Source organism: Pyxicephalus adspersus, chromosome 6 (assembly GCF_032062135.1).
Source record: "Pyxicephalus adspersus chromosome 6, UCB_Pads_2.0, whole genome shotgun sequence".
Classification (NCBI taxonomy): domain Eukaryota; kingdom Metazoa; phylum Chordata; class Amphibia; order Anura; family Pyxicephalidae; genus Pyxicephalus; species Pyxicephalus adspersus.
Window position 1 is genome coordinate 90,688,776 of NC_092863.1, and position 22,230 is coordinate 90,711,005.

The following is a 22,230-nucleotide window of genomic DNA, read 5'->3' on the forward strand; positions in this document are numbered from 1 at the left end:
ATATTTAAAAAACACAAAAATCTGTTAAAAAAATAAAAAAAATAGTTCAACATGCAATGTAGGTACAGTAGCATATATAATATATATATAATATAATTATGAACATTTTTTTGTATTGGACTAAATACAGCCCGCACCGACGTGTGCACCGACGTCACCGGGAAACCCCGGAGATTGTCTCTGCATTGCGTGGCTGGAGATTGGAAGAGAAGGACATGTCCCCAGGACCAAATGAACACCCATGCCTCAAAAAGTTCAAAACCAGAAGGATCAAAACCAGGAAGAGTACAGGACGTACAGGAACAGGACAGGTGAGTTTAATTTTAAAAAATTGAGATCAGGCAGGTAAGGGTTAGTGTTGGTCGAATATCTCACTATTCGTTTTGACAGCTATTTGATCAAATAGTGCGAATATGTTCGGGTGATTGAACGTGGAATTCGAACACCATTAATGTCAATGGGGGGCAAATTTGGGTTATTTTTCGAGACTGTGTATAACTGCAAGAGCAATGAGGGGAGCAGAGCTGACAGCTCCACTCCTCTGATTGCTCTTGCAGCCCTAGCATAACTATAATATGTGTTCTTGGATAGAGATTCTCTATCCAAGAACACAGGAATCCCACAGGATCCCCGGGCACTGAGGCTAAATGGGGACAAGTCTCCCCATTCATTCACATCTAGTGCTCTGTGTTGAGCTGTCATCAGGGTTTATTTTTCCTCAGACAATCACAGAGCACTAGAGGTGATGAATGGGGAGACTTGTCCCCATTTAACCTCTAGTGCCCTGGGATCCCACACTGACAGGAGGATTCCCATGGCTGTGCTCAGAATGAATGCAGCCGTGGGAATCATCCTGTGAGTGTCACAGGCCGTGGAGTCACATACAGTTCCACTACAGCTGCAAGAGCAATCACAGGAGTGGAGCTAACAGTTCTGCTCCTCTGATTGCTATTGCAGCCCTAGCTTAACTATAGTATATGTTCCTGGATTGAGATTCTCTATCCAAGAACACAGGAGTGCCAGGGAATCCCCGGCCACTAGAGGCTAAATGGGGACAAGTCTCTCCATTCATTCACCTCTAGTGCTCTGTGATTGGCTTGGGAAAGGAAAATACTAATGACGCTTGAGCTGTCATCAGGGTTTACCTTTCCTCAGCTAATCACAGAGCACTAGAAGTGATGAATGAGGAGACTTGTCCTAATTTAACCTCTAGTGCCCGGGGATCCCACACTGACAGGAGGATGGGAATCATCCTGTCATTTTTGGACAACCTGTAAAAAATAAAAGTTAGTTACACAAATCACACACATACAATAAATTACTTTAACATTAAAGCCTCTTTTTTTTAACACACGTTTTTACACACAAATTTGTAAAATCAAATCCTGTGTTTTTTGGGTCGGGTCTTTCCGAATGCGAACAGCCATATTCAGGTCAAATATAAGAAAAAAAACAAATTCAAACACCAACACTAGTAAGGGTATCTTTATGAAGAAAGGAAATCACCTGTCCCTTTTACAATAAAGGACCTGCCAGATCGTAGTTTTTGGAAAAAAGCTTTTAGTTCAGCTTTAAATCCAAAACATTTGGTTTTGGATAAAGTGCGAAAACATTAGAAAAACATTAGAAACCTGACCACTCCATTGGAAAGATTTCCCTTCACTTTCTGTTCTGGTGACAACCTTACAAAAGAAAGGTATAACCTGCATCAGGAAAATATATATTCTAGCATTCCCATAGTAAAAGCAGAACTCCAGCCAAAAAAAAAACAAACAAATATAAACTGCCTATGACTAGGCAGTGTCAGGAGATGCAGTATAGTAATGAACTGTAGCTCATGACGCTGTTAGAAAAGGCTTTCTCAACCTTCTAAACACGGGGGACCCTTGAAAAAACATTGATGTCTTCAGGGAACCCTTGCTATAATAACTATATCCAAGGCTCACAGTGTGGTCGTCATTGGGAAGAATACCCCTTACAATGCTGTCCAGTGGGAAGAATGTCACCCTTACAGATAGCCAAAAAAAGCATTGATGTCACATAAACTGACCAAAGAGGGCCAAACTGCTCATTGCTCAAGGAACCCCTAGAAACCTCTGGAGGAACCCTGGTTGAGAAACACTGATGTTAGAGAATTTCCTTATTTCTTATCTGGCAAAAAGATTGTCCCTGGGACAGAAAATAAGGGGACTTTTCTCTTATGGATTCCCGGACACTGGGGTCTTTCCATACTGTATACAAAAATAAAAAAAGTTTTGGCTATAGATACAGTTGAGTTTTCAGTAGATAAAGCAACGACTGATATTTGGTTTCTGTGTTGGGTGTTTTCCAGCTCTCAGCTGTGTTTGTTACATTGTAAAAATAATCTCCAGGATGTTGTACAGATTGTGCAAATTTATTTGCTGATGACATAAAGAGAAAGCTTTTGCTATCACCTTGATTAGTCCAGTAAATGTTTAGATCAATATTTTTGCCATTAAAATAAAACATGTAATTTGCAGACTGTTACTGAGGAGATAATGAGGCACTTACTGGGATGCAACCTTTGGGAAATAAACCAGAACAATCCTGCTTCATAATCTCAAGAAACATAAAATAAAGGATTTATAAAAATAGAAAACATGGTATTATAGATGTACAGATGAAAAAAAGTTGTATTTGCCATGTGTATGTAGTATATATAGTTACAGTATATATTCAGGTTCAAAAAACACATTGGGCCTGATTTATTGGAGAACTTCAATAAATTAGACCCATGGAGTCCATCAAGTTCGACCACTAGTGAAATAAACATAGGAGAAATCCAGCATATTCTATATAGAAACCTATATGCAGGTCTGATCCAGAGGAAGGCAAAAAAACCTCTATAAACATGTTTCAATTTACTCCAACAAGGAAAACCATCCTTCTCAATTCCTTAAGGCAATTGGTTGTTCCCTGGATCAACAGATTCTGTTATTATTCCTTTTAAAATTTAATACCCAGTCATATTCTGTGCATCTTTAAAATGTGACATCTTCACAGACCTTACTGTGAAAAATCCCTTCAGTGGATACTTTTTTACCTCCAGAAGCAAAAAATGCCACCTTGTCCTGTGCAATAACCCTGGTATTGACAGTAAAATTGCTGAAAAGGGGCTAGGGAACCTCAAGGTCCCCAAAAGTTTTTTTTTTGTCCTTTATTGCATAAAAAAAACTTTCCTGACATTTTAAGTGAAGTCCTCACAATAAAGAGGAACTACAGTTCTGCAAAACACTATGCGGTCAGGCAGGTCTTTATTACAGAAAAGGACAAGTGATTGCACTGCTGCAATAAATCAAAATAATTCCTATCACTGCCTTGTATTTAGAAAACACTGAGCTGTGTACGATGGCAGTATGCTCCAAGACTGAATATTCCCCCACGGTTGTTCAGGGGTCATCACTTCTATTTGCTGATTGATGCTTCCAATATTACACAGTTTTTTGTTTATCAGGAAAATTGTAATGGACCACTTGGAAAATATTAGGAAGTCAGCTAAGAGTAAAACACCCACTGGATCCATTGTTTGTGTCTTGCTGTATTATTAGAGACCTTTTATTGGGTTGTTATGTTGTGGGGTTTGTAGCTTTGAAGAGCTTGAGTAGATGGAGTTTGTTTTTCTGCTTTTGAAACATGTTGTAATTGCAAGCCTCTGTATTTCTTGGTAATTTCATTGTAGAATGTGGATGAGGCTTTATAGTAAACATGACATACAAAATATGTAGGCTGATTTTGTTGTATGCAGAAACACTAATGTTCATCCTGCTACTAAATTCAACTAAAGGATCAATACAGAGCAAAGGAAAACAAATTGGTTATGTATGTATCTTCTAGTGGTGGTCAGATAGTCCTGGTTGGATTTCAGCCATTATGACCTCCGCACAGAGTTTAAAAAATTTAAGCCCAATTCTGACTTTTTATATCCCACACATTTAACTTTTAATAACAAATATAGCAAAGGCACAACCAATCCAGCCTTTAGATGTTGACGTTTGCAAATGGTGAATTTATATACAATTATTGACAGATGTAGCATAGGATGAGCCAATAAATAAATATTAGGCTCCAAATCAAGGCTGTTTAAAGAAATATGAATTCTGGCTCTCATTGAGTTTTTCATCGTTGCAACCAGAATCATTTAGATTTTTTCTGTTCTGAGCACGTCTCACTAATTGTTAATCAATTTATGCATGTACATGAAATGATTAAAGCGTAAGGTGTAAACCAAAGAACAAATTGTCTGTATATTGAAGCTTACCTGTCCTTGGATGTGATGGCTGCATTATTATTCTATTTTGGTTTAAAATATTTTTATTATATAATTTTATAAATAAACACAGAAATACATTATTACATACAAAACAAAATAAAAAAATCTACACACTCTACCTACTCTTTGGCCTATGCCCCTTTTCTGTTTTTTTTTTTTTTCCTTTTTCATTAAGATGTACCCTAAACCATATTCTTAGAAGTTTTGTTAAGCCACTATCTCTCTATAACGAAAAGTTTTTTAAACATAATTCATTGTGTCTAAGTATCAATACCAATCCTCCTCCGCTGTGAGTCCTTCCATATATATAGTCTTTTCCGTATATTTTCAAGTTCTACAATCCATTCCTTTATAATAGGAGGTACATATCAATTCCAATGTCTTGGGATGACTTGGAAATGGCTAGGAAGTGTCTTACATTATTCTTTAAATTATTATTTTTTATAAAATTTGCTGCTTTATTTTCTCCTATTGATCATCACCAACATAAGTAACCTAAGCAAATTTCTAGAACACTTAAGACTTGGATGGCACAAAGTTAACTCTCAACTCTCGCTCTCTTCTATTGCTTTCTGGTCTAGAACCCTTCGCAACTCAACCACCCCGGTTTTCTCCTTATGGTAATCCGGAGTTCCCAGATGTAGTGATATGCCTGAAGGGACGGACTAGTATGGGAAGGAAGTTAAAGTTAGCAAAACTTGGTGTCTTTGCACAGTACAAGACTGGAACAACAGCCCTGTTGGGAGTCTGGACTGCAGCCTGGGGAAAGTGAACCAAACAAGAGTGTAGAGGATGACTTTGGATGGTCTGTAGATGAAGTTACTACTGTGGGCATTGACTGATCTAACACACTGTGCATGGACAGTGGGTAGTACAATACAAGGCGGGAAAAGTTCTACTGACACTTCTAATACCAAGAATACCCAAGGGTTCTGCTCTCAGTAACATCTACTATGAAGACTCGTTTTTTTTGCATTCCCTACAAATTCCTAGATGGTTTTGAAAGTAAAACTGTCACAAATCTGGATAACTAAATGTTTAAAAAAACAAAAACAACACTATACACTTTAACCCCCTAACCGCTAAGCCCGTAATTTCTCGCACTAAATATTTTTGCTCTTTTGGTTAACCCCGTATTTTTTCGCCTACACTAAAATCCCCTTTAAAAAAAAAAATTTCATGAAAACCTGTGACGCTTTTGGAACAGAAATCTAGAAATCAGTGTAACGCTCAGGTGGTTAAAGCTAAACTCCAGCTTTACCTTACCTATTTTACAGCTGATCTCCAAAGAATAAAACAAAAAGGGGGACAATTCAACCCAATAGTACTCTGCTGAGCCTGAAATGCACACTTTGGCAGTTTTAGTTATTACAATATTTGCTGCTAATATGATTGTAACTACTGTGCTAGTATGAAGAGCTGTAACGCCAACAATATTTTCAAACATCATCTAGTTTCTAAATTAAATACATCCAAGGATGTGTTCCTACAGCTATGTTGTAGGCTCTCTCCTGTGCATTATATTGCAGTAATTGAGTTTGGTCTCTTTTAATAGCAGCAATCAATTTCTGCTGCAATTAAAACGTGTATATTAATTAACTAATGCTTCATATGTTCCCATTATTAAGTCTCCATCAGTCTAAGAAGGTAGTGGTGACAACAGTGGGGCCCCTTGTCAATCCAATCATCGCTAATTGTCCGTGGCAATTTAAACAGACGTCACTGGGTTTTAGTCAAAAAATAGAACTACATGTGTAGTGTATCAATAACGTCTAGTATTTATGGCCATGTGTTTTTCCACCCTCCTAATGATACCCAAAAAATACCTAATGATCCCACTAGATCAGTGTTTCTCAACCTTTTCAACATGGGGGAATTCCGTAAGTGAACTTTCAGGTCTTAGGGAACCCCTTCTATAATGACTATATGCACAACTCACAGTATATTAGTATAATGGTTAGTGGGAAGAATGCCTTTTACATTGCTTGCCAGTGGAAGAAAGCTGGATAGCAAACCGATCACTGGTGTCAGTTACTCTGTTCTGAGAGTCTCAAATTGCTCATTACTTAGGAAACCCCTAGCAACCTCTGGAAGAACCCTAGAGTTCAACTGAGCCCTGGTTAGGAAACACTGTTCCAGACTAAACATTATAATTGCATTGTTCTTTGCCTTGGCAACTACCATTGCTGATTGCAGTTATGGCAGTGTTGTCCCCTGCACACTTGTTGTGTCCAAGAGACTGTAATACTCATACTATAATACTTACAATACTGTAAGTCCTCATACTAGCTTAAAAAAAGTAGTTTCCTTGATGAACAAGCACTTCCTGACTACAGTAGCTTTGGAGGGATACATTGCCCATCCTACCTTGAGTACAGGACATGGTTAGGGTAATTGAGATTTGCCAGCTTGTCTGGGCTGCCTCACCACCTTTAAGCAATATTCCTCCACTCTCATTTCTAATTTAAAATACCCAAAATACAGACCACACTTGACATTGGAGTGCAATGGCCAAACTAGCTTTAAATTCACAATGTAACAAGTATCTAAATAACAGATACATGACAATTTATTACCAATTAACTATTAAAACATTCAGACAAATTGGGTTTGAGGTCCTTGAAAGAGCTGAAAATAAGATTGGTAATGATGTTCACAGATCAATTCCCTTCGCTATGCTATCAGCCACATCAGCTGAGCTTTCTGCAACTCACATGTGATCCAACCAAAACAGGTCACTGCCAGAAGACCAGTCTGCTGAGTGGAGGAAATGATCTACTAATAGGACAGTCCTCGGGTTCTACACCACAGAAGAAGACAGGATTCCGTAGCCAAGATGCAGTCCTACCTATAGCTTCCCATGACCCAAATGACCTGCATACAGCCAATATAACATCATAGATTTGCCATCCACAGCCACTGCTCCAGAGTGGGCAGGTGGTAAGTTCACCCAATATCCACAATACTTTGAATACATTTTTCACTAGTCCTCCCACCAGAACACTCTTTAGCCCCTCCATACCAGCAACATACCAGCATCAGGTAAGTTCTCTCTTACTAACCTTTCCTTACTAATTCTTAACCCATCGTCAACCTGTCCATCTTCCCCACTTCATTGGTGTACTGTGCCTGTTACTCCTACAGGATCTACTGGAAAGGGGCAGAAAAAATTTCACATGACCACAAATTTTAGGGACAAAAGTAGGTATGAAACTGCCCCATTTTGTATAACAAACACAGCAGTTTATCCTGACTTACCCTCCACTACAAGACAATTGCGTTGCTTTACTAAAGGAAGATAGGACATTTGCAAAGTATAGAGTTCCAAAACCAGCAGAGTTCTTTGCAAGTTTTTAAAGCACATTCCTGTTTATAAAGGTCCTGTTTTATATATATATATATATATATATTTAAGTAGTGGTATGGCCTGGTAAGACCATGATAAATGTCTTCCTAAGAAGTAAGAATGAAAACTGTGCTAAAACACCCATTTATATTGTATAACATGTGCTGATAGATTAGCTACGGCTGTACCACTCCTCTAGCATAATATGAATCTGCAGCTATTGTTATGATAAGATAAAATCTGTCAGTAATATTAATTTTGGAAAAAGTGTATATATTGTTTTCCTGCCAATTGTGCTTGGAAGACAAACTCCTTATTTTGCTTGTTCCTGACTAAAAAGGCTTTTCATGCTGTTGAATAGAAATGTCTTTCTGTCTGCTTGCTATTTTGGAATTTATTTTACATACTCATTAAAAGAGGCAGCTGTTTTCCAGGTTTTGGTAATCTGGGTCAAAAATGGCACCCAAACAAAGAAAAAACACTCCAAAAATAAAGTATATCTATTTTTTCTGTTACTTATGATAAAACTGCAGTAACATATAGAGAAATGGCCAAACATACTTGACCACTACTTGAGCTGCAGTATTAAAAATGGTTAACAAACTTACATTTTTAGAATCCCACATTGATCTAGAGCAGTGGTCCCCAACCTTTTGGAGCTCCTAGACCACTTTGGACTCTGGACCGTGCATGCACAGGGAGCCGTGTGTCACTCAAAGGGGAAGAAACTTCCCCCAGAGTGACATCATGATGTGAGAACCCACCTACACTCCCATCGCAGGTCTGAGCCTGTCCAGAGACACAACATGCTCACCTCCCTAAGCCTGTGATGTGTACCGGAGACGTAGTCTACACCTCTGGCCGGTGTGCCTCACCCCAAACAGAGTCTTTCTCCTGAACCAACTGGGGGGGGGGTGCACCGGCCAGAACTGGGGACCAGGGGTTGGGGAGCCCTGATCTAGAGAAAATGAGAAAAGCTTTCTTAATAATTAACAAGGGAATCATTCCTGATTCCCCCTCTCAGTTAAACACATTTTCTACATTTATTTTTATAGTTATAACTCTTATTTGGTTCTAAAAACTCACCAAAGCCACTGCACCTGATAAACGAAATCTATGTTTTTAGCACATGTAGGAAACGTGTTTTTGTAGCTGATATTAGTTTTATGAATATGTTTCCGCTGTTATCTGCTAAAACAATGTTAGGCTGTTTCAATTAGCAGTAGTGTTGTCTGCTTTGCATACAGACTTGGCTATCCGATAGATCTGATAGAAAGCCCAATGAATGACCAAAGAAGTGCACATGGCAGGCGATCAATGTTGCTGCTATTTGTGATGAAGCGGCCTAATGTTTTCAGCCAGCAACAAAAAAGGTTTTCCCTGTCAAGTTTCCCAGGTAATAAACTTGGCAATGGGTTCACAAAAAATGATTTGCTGAACAAAACTATATACAGATGCTCCTCGCAGGTTCCATTCTTACAACCTGGTTGTTAAGCGAATTGGTAGTTGAGCGAGTCAATGGTCATTTATAGTCTGCAGACTGGGGATCATGGAGGATCATAATGAAGGAATGAAGATGGAGCACTGAAGACTGAAAAGGAGATGCTGCATGGCTGTACACTGTGCATTTCCTGTCTCATCGGGAGAGCCGGCCTTAAGTGCGGGCGGTCGTAAGTTGGTAACTACCTTTGTAGTTAAACATGATGACTAAAATGACTGCCCCGATTTGTGGACATTTTCCACACCAATACATCAAACTGCACTTCCAATATTACCTTAAAGTACCGATTTGTGTACATAACTAGATACAGAGTATTTAGCATAATTAGAAAAATCTTGGTCATGGTCAAATTGTTGTCAGGCTCTTAGCTGATGGATTAAATTTGACCGTGAAGAGCTGACAATGATTTATTGCAAACTCACTGCAGTAGAAAAAGACATAGTAAACCTATCCGGTAACAAAAACTTGCTTAAAGGAACATACTGTTGGAATAAATTCAGGTACCCCGAGATTTTGCCACATACCTCAAGAAATCCACAAGAAGAGCACCTAAATTTGAGCCAACGTCTTCCTAACTGCACCTTCCATTTGACCCACCACTAGAATCGGCAGTCTTATTTTTCAAGTAAGAAGTTGTGAGGGGAAGGCAAACTTCTTTTCAACCCTAGCAGGGACCAGAACCATTTATAATTTTACTTCCAATCAGCAAAGTTTACTTCAACTTATTCCCAAGGAAGCCCATGTTCCGGGGCAACATGCACTCCCATCAAAAAGGCCACATGAGGTTATGGGATGGGAATCTCTATTACCAGTGATGTGAGCAACTTAACAAAGTATATTTGCTTATTTTTTGCTATCCTTACAATACAATGTTAGATATTACTGCCCTAATGGTAATAAATAACTGCAAGGAAAGTTACAAGATCTACAATCTTTCTACATATTAATAATCTACATAATCTACAATTACAATCTTTCATAATCGTTTCCAGTGGCAGATGAAGAATGAGTGCATTACTCATTGCTACCGAGTACTGCACTCAGTGGAGAAGAGAGGAGGGAGGACGAGTGAGTGGCACCCCGCTGTGCTCTTCTCCATACATAGCGAACGTTCTTGATCTTTGCTCATGATCCACCATGTTGGATTGATGAACGATATCGGGCACCTGCTGTACAAAAGTCAGATTCTAGTTCGAGTTGAGACGATTAGCTGATGTGTGTACACAGCGTTACAGCTCCCAAATTAGTTTATGATTATAGCTCTGTAATTGTATGCAAATTCTTGAATGCTTGTAATCAGTAGACAGACAACCAATACGCCATTATTCTTTATGAGAGCCATAACACTTGAACGGCCTAATTTCATTCCATCAAATGGTATTACTCAATGAAAACAGATGAAAGAGAATAATTTCTAAATATTTTCACTCAACTTTTGCCCAAAATGTTCGTTTTTACATTAGATTTAATTAGAAAATATGTGAATCAACGTTTACATATGATTCATACATTTTGCAAGTTGAGTCCAAAATGAAAGATGTGTCAATAAGTTTAATGACATTCCAGTGTAAAAAATATGTACATTTTCAGTAAAAGCTGGATGAGTCATGAGGATGTGTGAAAACATTTACCAACAGACCCCATAAAGTCTAATCATTTACAACCCTTTCATAGACCAAAGCATTTTTGCAGGTGATCCCTTTGTTTTGATGTAATTGACTTTTTTCTATAACATGTATGTTCAATTAAAATGCAAGTCAATCACTTTTCTTTAACAAAACAAAAACATTGCCGCCTGATGTGTTTAATTAATAGTAATGGCTCAATCATTTTTTACGCTCCAAAAGGTTTCTATAAAATGAAAGCCGTTATTATAAGTGCTTTATTCACCCAAGGGATACATATTAAATTAGTATTTATATTCTAAAAATTAAGCATTCAAAGCCATCATGATTGATAAAGCATTCATGAAATAAATGTTAAACAAAAAAGGTACATTAATTTGATTATGCAAATAATACAATACATATATGCATCTATCAAGAAGATTATTACCCGAGCCTTACCACTCACATGGATTGTAATAATTAATATAAACAGTAGCTACAACACTTCTTTAAAAGAATATTCATTTATAAATCATTAAATATATTGCTTTTAAAGTAGTTTGATAAGTACCTTACTTTGACCCAGTTCTAGGAATCACTTATATATCAGAGCTCAGACTAAGGGCCTGATTTATTAAAGCTCTCCAAGACTGAGGAAGGCACACTTTCAACAGTGAAGCTGGGTGATCCAGCAAACCTGGAATGGATCTGGTCCAGGATTCAAAACATTTGCCAGAAAATAGAAAATTACAAGAAATCGATTCCATGTTTGCTAGAATACCCAGCTTCACTTTTGAAAGTGTATCCTCTCCAGTCTTGGAGAACTTTATTAAATGAGGCCCATAGAGAGGGCAATCCGTTAGATATGTAAATGTTACCTAAAGTGGATATATAGTTCTTCCTGCAGAAATCTGCAAGCAGGTAAGTCTTTATTGCAGAAAGGGACTTGCAGTAAGAACTCCTGCACATGTAGGTTATGTCACCCCAGCCTGGTCAATCAAGATGGCCAAAGATTAGATACTCCGGGCAAAGATGGCGGCACTTGCAATGGAACAGTGTAAGTGTGATAAGGAAGGCAAGTTTATTTTATTGCAGAAGGGATGTCACCTCTCCCCTCTACAATAAAGGATCTGTCTGGTCCTAATGTTTGTATTCTGGTATTTTGGTCTCCATTCTAGCCAGACAGAGTTGTAAAGCAACACTGAGTGGGCAGAAATACAAATTCTATAGCAGGCAAAAGCTGCACATTTGCACATGTTTAGTTTTGTATGTATGTTTGCCTAAAGCCAAGTTAAGGCTTTTTTTACTTTGTCTAAGGACAAGAGTCTGGGAAATTTTGTAATGTCAGACAATCTCATCTTCTGCTTCAAGTATCCTGCTCCCATGTAATGCAGATGAACAGAGGAGGATGTGTTTGCTGTCCAAATCAGGAGTGCAGCCTGGTTGGAACCATTGCTTTCAATAGATAAAGTATCTGAGCTTGGAAGTAGCTACAATTTTGGACAATTGGGGCCCTGGGCAATAATATGGGCCTCAAATGCCAGAATTCCAGCTCCCTGCACCCATGCCATTCTGTCAATTGGGGCCCTGGAGAAGATAGGGGCCCATGACAATTGCCAAGTTTTCTCTACCCTAAACCTTCTTTGAAGGAAGTTACCTTTTTTTTTTCTTACAGCTTAGCTCACATGAAGTGACAAGTACACAGCATTTCTGAGCAGATCAACAGATATTTACTGTATTTGCTTAGAATATTCTAAGTTTATAAAAGTGAAAAAAGGCACCACGTCTTAAGACCGGAAAGGTCATATATTCCTTTTTTTTCTCGGTTTAGATAAACTTTAACAATGTATAAGTAACAGACAGCAAGAACTGCAGTCCCACTCTATGAGAATTTCATTGCTGTTGTGTTATAAAGGAGTTCTGCATTATTATCTCTGGTTTTGTGTTAACTGAGTGGCCTACAGTATGTATAACCAACATAATCAGGTTATATAATCTTTGGGAGGATGGAAGAAACGACCCAAAAGCTTTCTGCAATCTGTGCAATGATCCTTTCTGATCCTTTCTTTTTAGACAATTTTATATTTTTGGTGGAAGAAAAAAACGTTGTGGAAACTATTGATCTCACTAGGATCTTGTGATACTCATATGCACATTAAATAACGATTACCTGTACGTACTGTGATATATTACTGGGGGTTGCTTATGGTAATGGGATGCTTACAGGGCAGATTAGAGGCAGCAGACTCCAAAAGTCCAAAATAACAGCAGTTTTTATTTGTTTAGGCAAGTGTTACAGCACACTCTCCAACACTTTACAACAAAACAATAAACAGTAGCCTGTCTGGGCCTCTGGCTACCTCACTTAGGTGCCCTCTCTTACTAACACATTCACTATATCGGTACTGTTCCACTCACAGTTTGGTAGTACTGTTTGGCCGCAAGCTTTCCTGGAACCCTCTGGCTCTCTCTCAGCCTGGAACACTCTGGCTCTCTCTCAGCCTAGAATCCTCTCTGGCTCTCTCTCAGCCTGGAACAATCTGGCTCTCTCTCTCCCAGTCTGCAACACTCTGGCTCTCTCTCAGCCTTGAATACACTCTGGCTCTCTCTTAGCCTAGAATCCACGCTGGCTCTTTTTCAGCCTGGAACCCACACTGGCTCTCTCTCAGCCTGGAACACTCTGGCTCTCTCTCAGCCTGGAACACTCTGGCTCTCTCTCAGCCTTAAACACTCTGGCTCTCTCTCAGCCTGGAACACTCTGGCTCTCTCTCAGCCTGGAACACTCTGGCTCTCTCTCAGCCTGGAATACACTCTAGTTCTCTTTCAGCCTTGAACACCCTGGCTCTCTCTCAGCCTGGAACACTCTGGCTCTCTCTTAGCCTGGAACACTTTGGCTTTCTTTCAGCCGGGAACACTCTGGCTCTCTCCCAGCCTGGAATTCACTCTGGCTCCCTTTCTCAGCCTCTTGCTGATCAATTCTCTTCTCCCTTGTATCTGAATGCAGGTGCATATAACCCAAATCAGGATTGGGCTGGGCCAAGGAACCCACCCTTTCACTCGCTTGGCCAGCTCCAGGGTCCTAAAGCCCCTGGTCTCTTCCAAGAAACTTACACAGACCTATCTACTCTTTATTCCCTGGAGCTTTTTTAACACTTCCCTGACATTTTAGTTACACTTTCACAATACACATACATAATACATTCTTATACATAAAAATGTACATATACATAATATATACCTGCTTCTATACTAAAAAAACACTTGTATTTTCTTGCAGGCAGCTATATGACCTAAAAGTGTTGATAAAGCAAGGAATCACTGCATAAAAAAGAAAGGTTGAAAAAAAGGTTAGATAACTTCCTGAAAAGTAAGTTAGAGATCTCTGTTTGCCATGAGAATTTTGGTTCATCTTATCAGCCCATTATATAGCAGACAAAAAAACAAACTATTTCAGTACAGCAGTAGCAGGGCACGTAAGCAACATTTTTGTAAGCAGGTTTACAGTCTATAAGCAAATAGATTTCTCATTTGAATCTCAAGCTTTACCAGTGTTTGTGTGTGCTCGTTATTTACATTTGTCAGTTATCTTGTAAAAGCTTAGTAATGGTTTAATATAGCAAGTTAAAAGTTTACTGCAAAATAATTATCCTGGCTGTTGATGGTAGCCAAAACTGAAAATACACTACAATGTGTAGTATGTGGACACTGGGCAGCTCTGCAGATTATTGTCCCAAATGAAGAGTATTGTAGGTGTACAGCATGCAAAGACATTTTAGCCAACTGTGTATCCAATCCTATGGCACACAACCATATGGGAAAGACCATTTTCTATTTCTCTGTGCATGGTTTAATAAGTATGATGGGGAGGAACTTCTGACCCCAAATAAATTGAATACCTTTGAGGTGAATTAGAAAGCTAATTGCCAGCCAGTCTCATCCAACATTACCTGACCTTCTTTTGTTCGCAAGGGCACACATTTCCAAAGATACACCCCAGCAGCCTATCTTGACCTTTTTGACATAAAGGGACCCTTGAAATACCTTTCAGGTCTTTAGGGAGCCCCTGCTATAATTACTGTATTCACACTATATTAGCATATATAAGATGGTCAACAGGAAAAAGTCACAAACTGCTCATTGCTCAAGGAATCCCTAACAACCTCTGCAGGAAGCCTGTTTGAAAAACACTGGTGTAGCTCCTGCTCCTGTAAGGGTCTCCATACTAATGGCATCGACAAACTGAATTACACTTTTGACTATAGAATGGAAGCCAGCTATTGATTCATTGGCGGTATACAGAAGGCCTAACCCTGCACGTTTGTATAGTAGGAATGCTCAAGGTTTAATTATACCATGCATCAAATCTGTCATTTTTAGTTGAATTCTAGAACTATACAGAACAAGTATAAACAGTACTTTTCCCAGATTTGAATGTCAAAGAGTGCCAATGTTTTTTTTATATAACTTCACTAGACACTTTATTGGGTAGTACACATGTTCAACTGCTTGTTAGCACAAACATATGAATGCATAATACATTGAACCTTAAAACAAATGGGCTACGGCAGAAGGGGAGTGAACTAGGTGTCCCCCTTGTCAGCTAGGCATCCCAGGCTTCAATTCGCATAGTCTCACCAAAACTGGACATGAGATGACTGGAACTCGGCCTGGACTGATGAGTCTTAATTCCTGTTGCAACATTTGAATAGTAGGGTCCAATTTTAGCATCAATAACATGCAAGCATGGATCCAGCCTGACTTTTTTTAATGGTTCAGGCTGGTGCAGAAGGTTTAGTGGTGTAGGGGATATTTTTTGGCACACTTTGGATCCCTTAGTACCAAATGAGTATCATTTAAATGTCACACTCTACCTCAGTATCCCCCACATTATTTTCTAGCTGATAGAGATACAGTCCATCAGCTAGAAAATGATGTCCATAAAAAGTGCAGTTGATAAAATAAATAAAACAAAAATATATAAAACGAGCATACCAGAGAACAGTCAATGAAGCATTTATGAAACCCATTCCTGACCATCTGGCATGAGCAAGACTGGCTGAATTCCCTAAATTAAACTCATAGCAAAATTTGTTTATTTTTCAATAAAATTTGCTCATAAGGAAATGGGGAGGAAAAAAATGATGTTGGTTTACAGGAGGTTTTATTAATTTCTTGAGGGCGTTAAGGTCTTTAACTTAATATAGTTCTGAGTATTTTTAATTTTTATGACTTATTTTTTTTATTGTATCTCAATACTGTGGTTCTCCTGCAATGTCTTTGAAACCTTTTGTCTTCATGTATGAGCACCAGTGACCTTTATATTTCCTTGGATAGGTTGTGGGCCTGTTCTATGCAATGAGCTTTGACGTGGATGCTTACAGCCTTCACACGACGGGACAAGACATGAGATCAATTGGGAGAAAAAGGACCTGGTTTATTAAAGCTCTCAAAGCATGGAGAAGATAGACGATTATAGATGAACCTAGGTGATCCAGCAAACCTGGAATCGATCTGATCCTTGGCTGAAAATGTTTGCCAACTAATCACAAATGATTTTTAAGAAATCCAAGACAGGTTTACCTATGATAGTCTACTTTCTCCAGTCTAGGAATAAGGACCTTCATCACAAATTACCAGGTATTATTTATATAAAATCTGTAGATTTTAAAATGCTGAAAGTTACCATTTAGCTCTTTCATACCCAAATGAACTGACCCTGCCTTATTTTTCATTTATTGGATTCTGTTCTTTCAATCATGGAGACTGAGTATCAAGTGTACAGCTCCTTGCTCTCACCAGTCATGAGCTGATTGCATCACAGAGAGCGGATGGCATCACTGGATCTAAAATCAAGTATGTAGGTGAAATAGGAAAAGTTTTTTTTGAAACCGAACTAAAGGTCCAAATTTTTGATCCGACAGGGCGTTATTGAAGAAAGGGACAGGAGGTGTCCTTTCTGCAATAACTTGTCTTCCTGCTTGATCACTCTTGGGAACAATACCCAACAATCTCATCTTCCCCTGTGCTTCCTTGGACTGAATGAACTCCTGCACACCTTAGAATAGAATTATGTCATCCTGGCCCGGCCAATCAGGATGGCTGAAGGAAATGTCAAAGAAGGGAAGAAGGAAGAACATGGCAGCATCCTGTGATGGATCTGAGAAATGAGATAGAAAAAGGAGGAACCAGGAAGAACAGAGTGAACCTCAGCTTTATAAAAGAACATTGGTATCAATGCATTTTTTTAACCTTTCATAACAGAGAACATCTCCCGTTATTTATTAAGTCACTGTTTTTCTGATTTAATACAAATCGTCTAACAAAACCATCTCAACTGCAACCTTTAGACCAATGACATTAACACTTGTAAGAAATCTGCAAACCTCAACACGAGTCAAGATGGAGTTATTGATTGTGACAGAACACAAATTTCTGTCTCTATATAGATCTTGATTTTCAATTTAATTATGTCATGAGAAGGAAAGCTGTAGACGCACAGAGATGTAAGCAGAGACCAGACAGCTGTGAAACAGCTACATACAGCACAAATTACGAAGAAAGAGGTTACACGGGCAATAAAAGGTTATAAAATATGGATGATGTTTATGCTCCGTGTCAGCTCAGTTGAATTTTCAGGTAGTAATAATGCATGATAATTTTATGGAAATGTCAGCGGTAATATAAAATATTCCGCACAAAAAAAATGATGTCCATAAAAAGTGCAGTTGATGAAATAAATAAAAAAAATCCATAAAACGAGCATAACAGAGAACGGTCAATGAAGCATTTATAAAACCCATTCCTGACCATCTGGCATGAGCAAGACTGGATGAATTCCCTACAATAAACTCCTAGCAAAATTTGATGATTTTTCAATAAAATTTGCTCATAAGGAAATGGGGAGGAAAAAAATGATGTTGGTCTACAGGGGGTTTTAATAATTTCTTGAGGCCATTAAGGTCTTTAACTTAATATTGTTCTGAGTATTTTAACACTTTCAAATGTGATTTTTATGCTTATTTGTTTTATTGTATCTCGATACTGTGGTTCTCCTGCAGTGCCTTTGAAACCTCTTGTCTTGATGTATGAGCACCAATGACCTGTATATTTCCTTGGATGGGTTGTGGGCCTGTTCTATGCAATGAGTTTTGATGTGGATGCTTACAGTCTTCAGAAGCACACATGACGGGACAAGACATGAGACCGATTGGGAGACAATGGACCTGTTTTATTAAAGCTCTCAAAGCATGGAGAAGATAGACAAATATAGATGAACTTAGGTGATCCAGCAAACCTGGAATAGATCTGATCTATGGCTGAAAACATTTGCCTGCTAATCACAAATGATTTTTAAGAAATGCATTACAAGTTTACCCATGATAGTCTACTTTCTCCAGTCTAGGTTATCTTTAGTTAATCAGGCCCAATGATTGCGCTGTCACTCCATAATAGGAATAAGGACAAATCATCACAAATTACTAGGTATTATTTAAATCAAATCTTTAAATTCTAAAGATTTTAAAATGCTGAAGGTTACTTGTCAAACATGCCCCACAATCATTAAATTTGATCAAAAAAACCCAATTAAAAATTCATTAAGCAAGAGTGGGCCAGTTAATGAGAATGCAGTAAATACATTCAACCCCTTTACATCCTTCATATTGCACACATGCAACATTTATTATGTTTTAGAACATTCTTATAATCCTCCATATTTTTCAGCACTGGTATTACAGCAATTGAAAATGAATGGATTAAAACATACTTGGAAGTCATTTTGGTAGGGTAACCAGGGTAATTGAGGAAAATGCATACAATTAGGCTAATTATGTTTTGAAATTGTTTTTTAAATCTTCTTTTCGAAAATATTTGATATCTCCAGCTGAGCTGCATCTCTTGGGTATGAATGAGTGAGTGATTAATACATATAGTTAATTTAGTGATATTAATGAGGAAAATCCTTTAGTAATTATAGGAAGTTTTGCAGTCTGAGGCTTTTTTACTTCTTCTCAGTGGGTTTGACTCTGTAATGAATGTTGTATTTCGGATCTCATGTCCTTCCACTTTTCTTTTTTTCTTTGTTTCTTCATTCTCCATAGGTTACAACGTTTAATTGTTCATTGCAATGAATAAAGCTAACACGCACCATTATTGGTATTGGTATTGGTTTTGGTTCTGTAAAGCTAAATTTATTTAGCAACCCACTACAATGGAACCAAGGATATGCAGACATTATGAGGACCTTTTTATTGCCCGGCATACCTAAGCTCAGGTTTTTTACTGCTTATGCCAGCTATGTTAGAGTGTACTTTACAGTCAGAATCAGATGAACTGAGGTCTAAATTATGTTTTGTTTTTTTTAATAAGCCTAGCCAATCTAACCAGGAGCTTGTCCTAGTGGGGTGATCGGAAAGGATGATAAATATATTACAATATATAACAACTTTTACAATCTTTGCAGGTCTCTGTAGTACTGGCCATCGAGATAAAGGGCTGAGTTTTGTAAAGGTTTTGGGGCATAGGCTTTGAGCTGAAAGAATATTCCCTTAGGGAAGATCCTGGCATATAATACAAGGAGAGTAATATTTTTGACCCTAAACACCTGTACTTGCTTTTCATTTAGAGAAACAGCTAGTGATGAATTGCCTGAAGGAGAAGTTGACAGGAACCCTCTAAGCTCTGAATTTGGTACCACAAGAGGCTTGGGGCTCGAGACGATCCTGACATGTGTCATCAGAGAGATCTGTGAATGACCATGATACAAGTGAAGGGTGGAGAACACAGCAGGGTGTTACTTGCTCATTACCCCCCTTCCCTTGCCATAAAATTGTGTGAAGTGCACTTGTTTGTTCATCTGTCACTCTTTTGCCAATGGAAACGATCATGAATAACAGTTCAGTTCGTAACTGAATGCGTGTGCATAGTCAAAGAGCTGTGAGTTGCTTTAGGCCAACAAAGGACCCGATTTATCAAAGCTCAGCAGGACTGGAGAAGATAGACTATCAAGGGTGAACCTGAGTGACCCAGCAAACCTAGAAAGGATCCAGTCCAGGATTGAAAACATCCTGCCAAAAATTGGCAAATATTTTAAAGAATTCTATTCCAAGATTGCTGGATCAACTAGCTTCTTACATGATAATCATTGTTCTGCGGTTTTGGAGCGCTTTACTAAATTAGGTTCACAGTCTCTGAAAATGTAATATGCCTTTAAAGGGGATTAGAAATTAGCTTGAGTTTCGAAACTGCTTAGGTCTGAGGTATCCTCATTGTTCTTCATCTTCCTTCCAGTATCAGAACTGGCTTACATAACCAATGACAAGTAAAATATTACAGCAAAATGATAAGTAATACCATTCATATTCCACTTTATACAAAATACACAATTTTGATAACATACCTTTTCTTTTACAATCATCAACAAAGTTGCATCACACAGTGCAAATACTACTCATATGCAAATGTTAACAATAAATACCCTAAAATATTACCATTTAATCCACATGGCTTGTTTGCAGTATCTGCTAGGTCTCGGCGATACCGTTGAGGCTCCCGCGTTTCTCTCTTGTAGATTATGTGCTTATGCTGCCTTCCTGCTGCGCTGGTATTATACAAAGGTTCAATAAAATAATCTCCATGGGGAAGACGGAAAAAGCCAGCCTGGAAAAGACATTTATATGAGAAATGTAAATTACTCACAGAGCATGGGAAAAAAGAAACTGATTCAGAATAACGTCAGACAGTAAAAAACACAATGTACACCTAGGTATTTATCTTACATATTTTATTTATGACATATCATATTTGATTAGTTGTTGTATTGTGATAGTTTGTGGTTAGCGTATTACTAATTTTACCTGGAAATAGTTTTTTCTGTCTTTGTAATCAACATTACAAGGGCAATAGGTAGGTGAAATCTCCCCAATAGAAAAAGATTAGGAGATACCTTGGGCTACAGAATAATGTCCCAGTTTAATGGTTCAAAATTCCTCATAAAAAAATGTAATGAAAATCATTACATAGCCTTTATGCCAGTCAGAAGAATTCCAAACAGTCCATAATCTTGAGGGATAGACAAGCCAAAAATCTATTACATCATAATTCATGGCTTAGTGGCAAGCACTATTGTCTTCCAATAATAGGGTCCTAAAACAGGATAAGCATAAAGTCCTAATACAGGACTTTATGTGAAAGGATTTTTGTGTAATTCCCTCCAGGTTTATGTCAGTTTCCTTGTGCATCTCAAAAACAAAATGTTGGGTTGATTGGCTTTTGCCCAAATTGGCCTTATGCTATGTTAGTGACGTATGATAAATGTAGGGACACAAAGTTGTTGATATTGAGTTGAATAAATAAAAAGTAAGTGCATGATCTGTAAAAAAGGCAAGAAGAATGAGCCTTGGATTTAGCTTTACATCAAATGGGAAGGCTTGGCGATAGTTGTAATGAATTTTAACAACAAAAATTGCCCCGGTTTTGTCTTCGTGAATTTTTCACAAATTATTTTTGTTGCTTTATGGTGCTATCATTAAAAAGCGGTTAGTATATTTTGTGCATGTTTTAAACCTTGAGTTTCTTTTTATAATCTTGAGAATTTCCCATTTCAATAAATATTGTTTGTCTTGCAATGACTAGAATGGGTGATTATCATTTTAAGGCTAATTCCCTGCATTTCCTACATTATTCATGAATTAAACATACTGTATAATGTGTGCATTCAGTAAATAAACTGAATAAGGGCTAGAATACTTGGATGCTTTTAATGTTATGCCACTTATTTAAAGTGAATTTAAGTGAACTTAATAGGTTAGTGGTGGTGCAATAATAATTCCACATGTATTTCACTTGCAGCAATGAAGGGTTCAATTGCGTTAGTGTCAGTGAAATTTACCCCACATTGATGTCAGTTATCACAATAATTGCCCCCATCTTGGGTCAATTTATTAATGATCACCTGCTCATTGTGGTCAGCATAGCAATATTAACTTTCTCATTTGAGACTAGGACTATATTCAGGTGAAATGAACTCTACCTTAGGTTTCTTTTTTTTTCTCAGTGTCAGATGCTGGAACACAGTAAGTTTTTCAACCGTGGTACCCCCACGGCTGCTCTGAAGTGTCCCAGCTGGTGGCCATCGGGTGGCAGAAATAACTGAGGACATGGAGGAAGGACTGAGAGCTTGCATGCCATCAGTTGGGTACCAAGATGTAAGCTCTAAAATGTTTTTGTATGTCTTGTTACTTCTACACCATCACAGTATCAAACACTGTTTATTCTGTTCAGAGATGTCATTTGCACTAGCAAGGAGAACTAAGAGATAGCTGCAGCCCCTGCATCCCTTTAACCGTGCAGCCTCATGTATTTTATCGGCATCCCCAGCACCGCTCTTTAAGGCTCTGCACAGCTGAAAGAGATTTTATAGTCTGTCTGCTCCCAGTCACCAATGCTTGTTGTAGTGTTAAGCTAGGCTGACTTGTTGCTGGTGTGT

General features: G+C 38.2%; 1 protein-coding gene across 1 annotated transcript in view; it reads right to left on the reverse strand.

Annotated features, from left to right (window-relative positions):
- Positions 1-22,230, reverse strand: part of ADAMTS12 (ADAM metallopeptidase with thrombospondin type 1 motif 12) — a 232,515-nt gene that overhangs the window by 121,751 nt on the left and 88,534 nt on the right. The window contains exon 3 of the mRNA XM_072416569.1: positions 20,234-20,402. Coding sequence (XP_072272670.1) covers positions 20,234-20,402 — 169 coding nt within the window. The remainder of the gene's footprint in view (positions 1-20,233; positions 20,403-22,230) is intronic.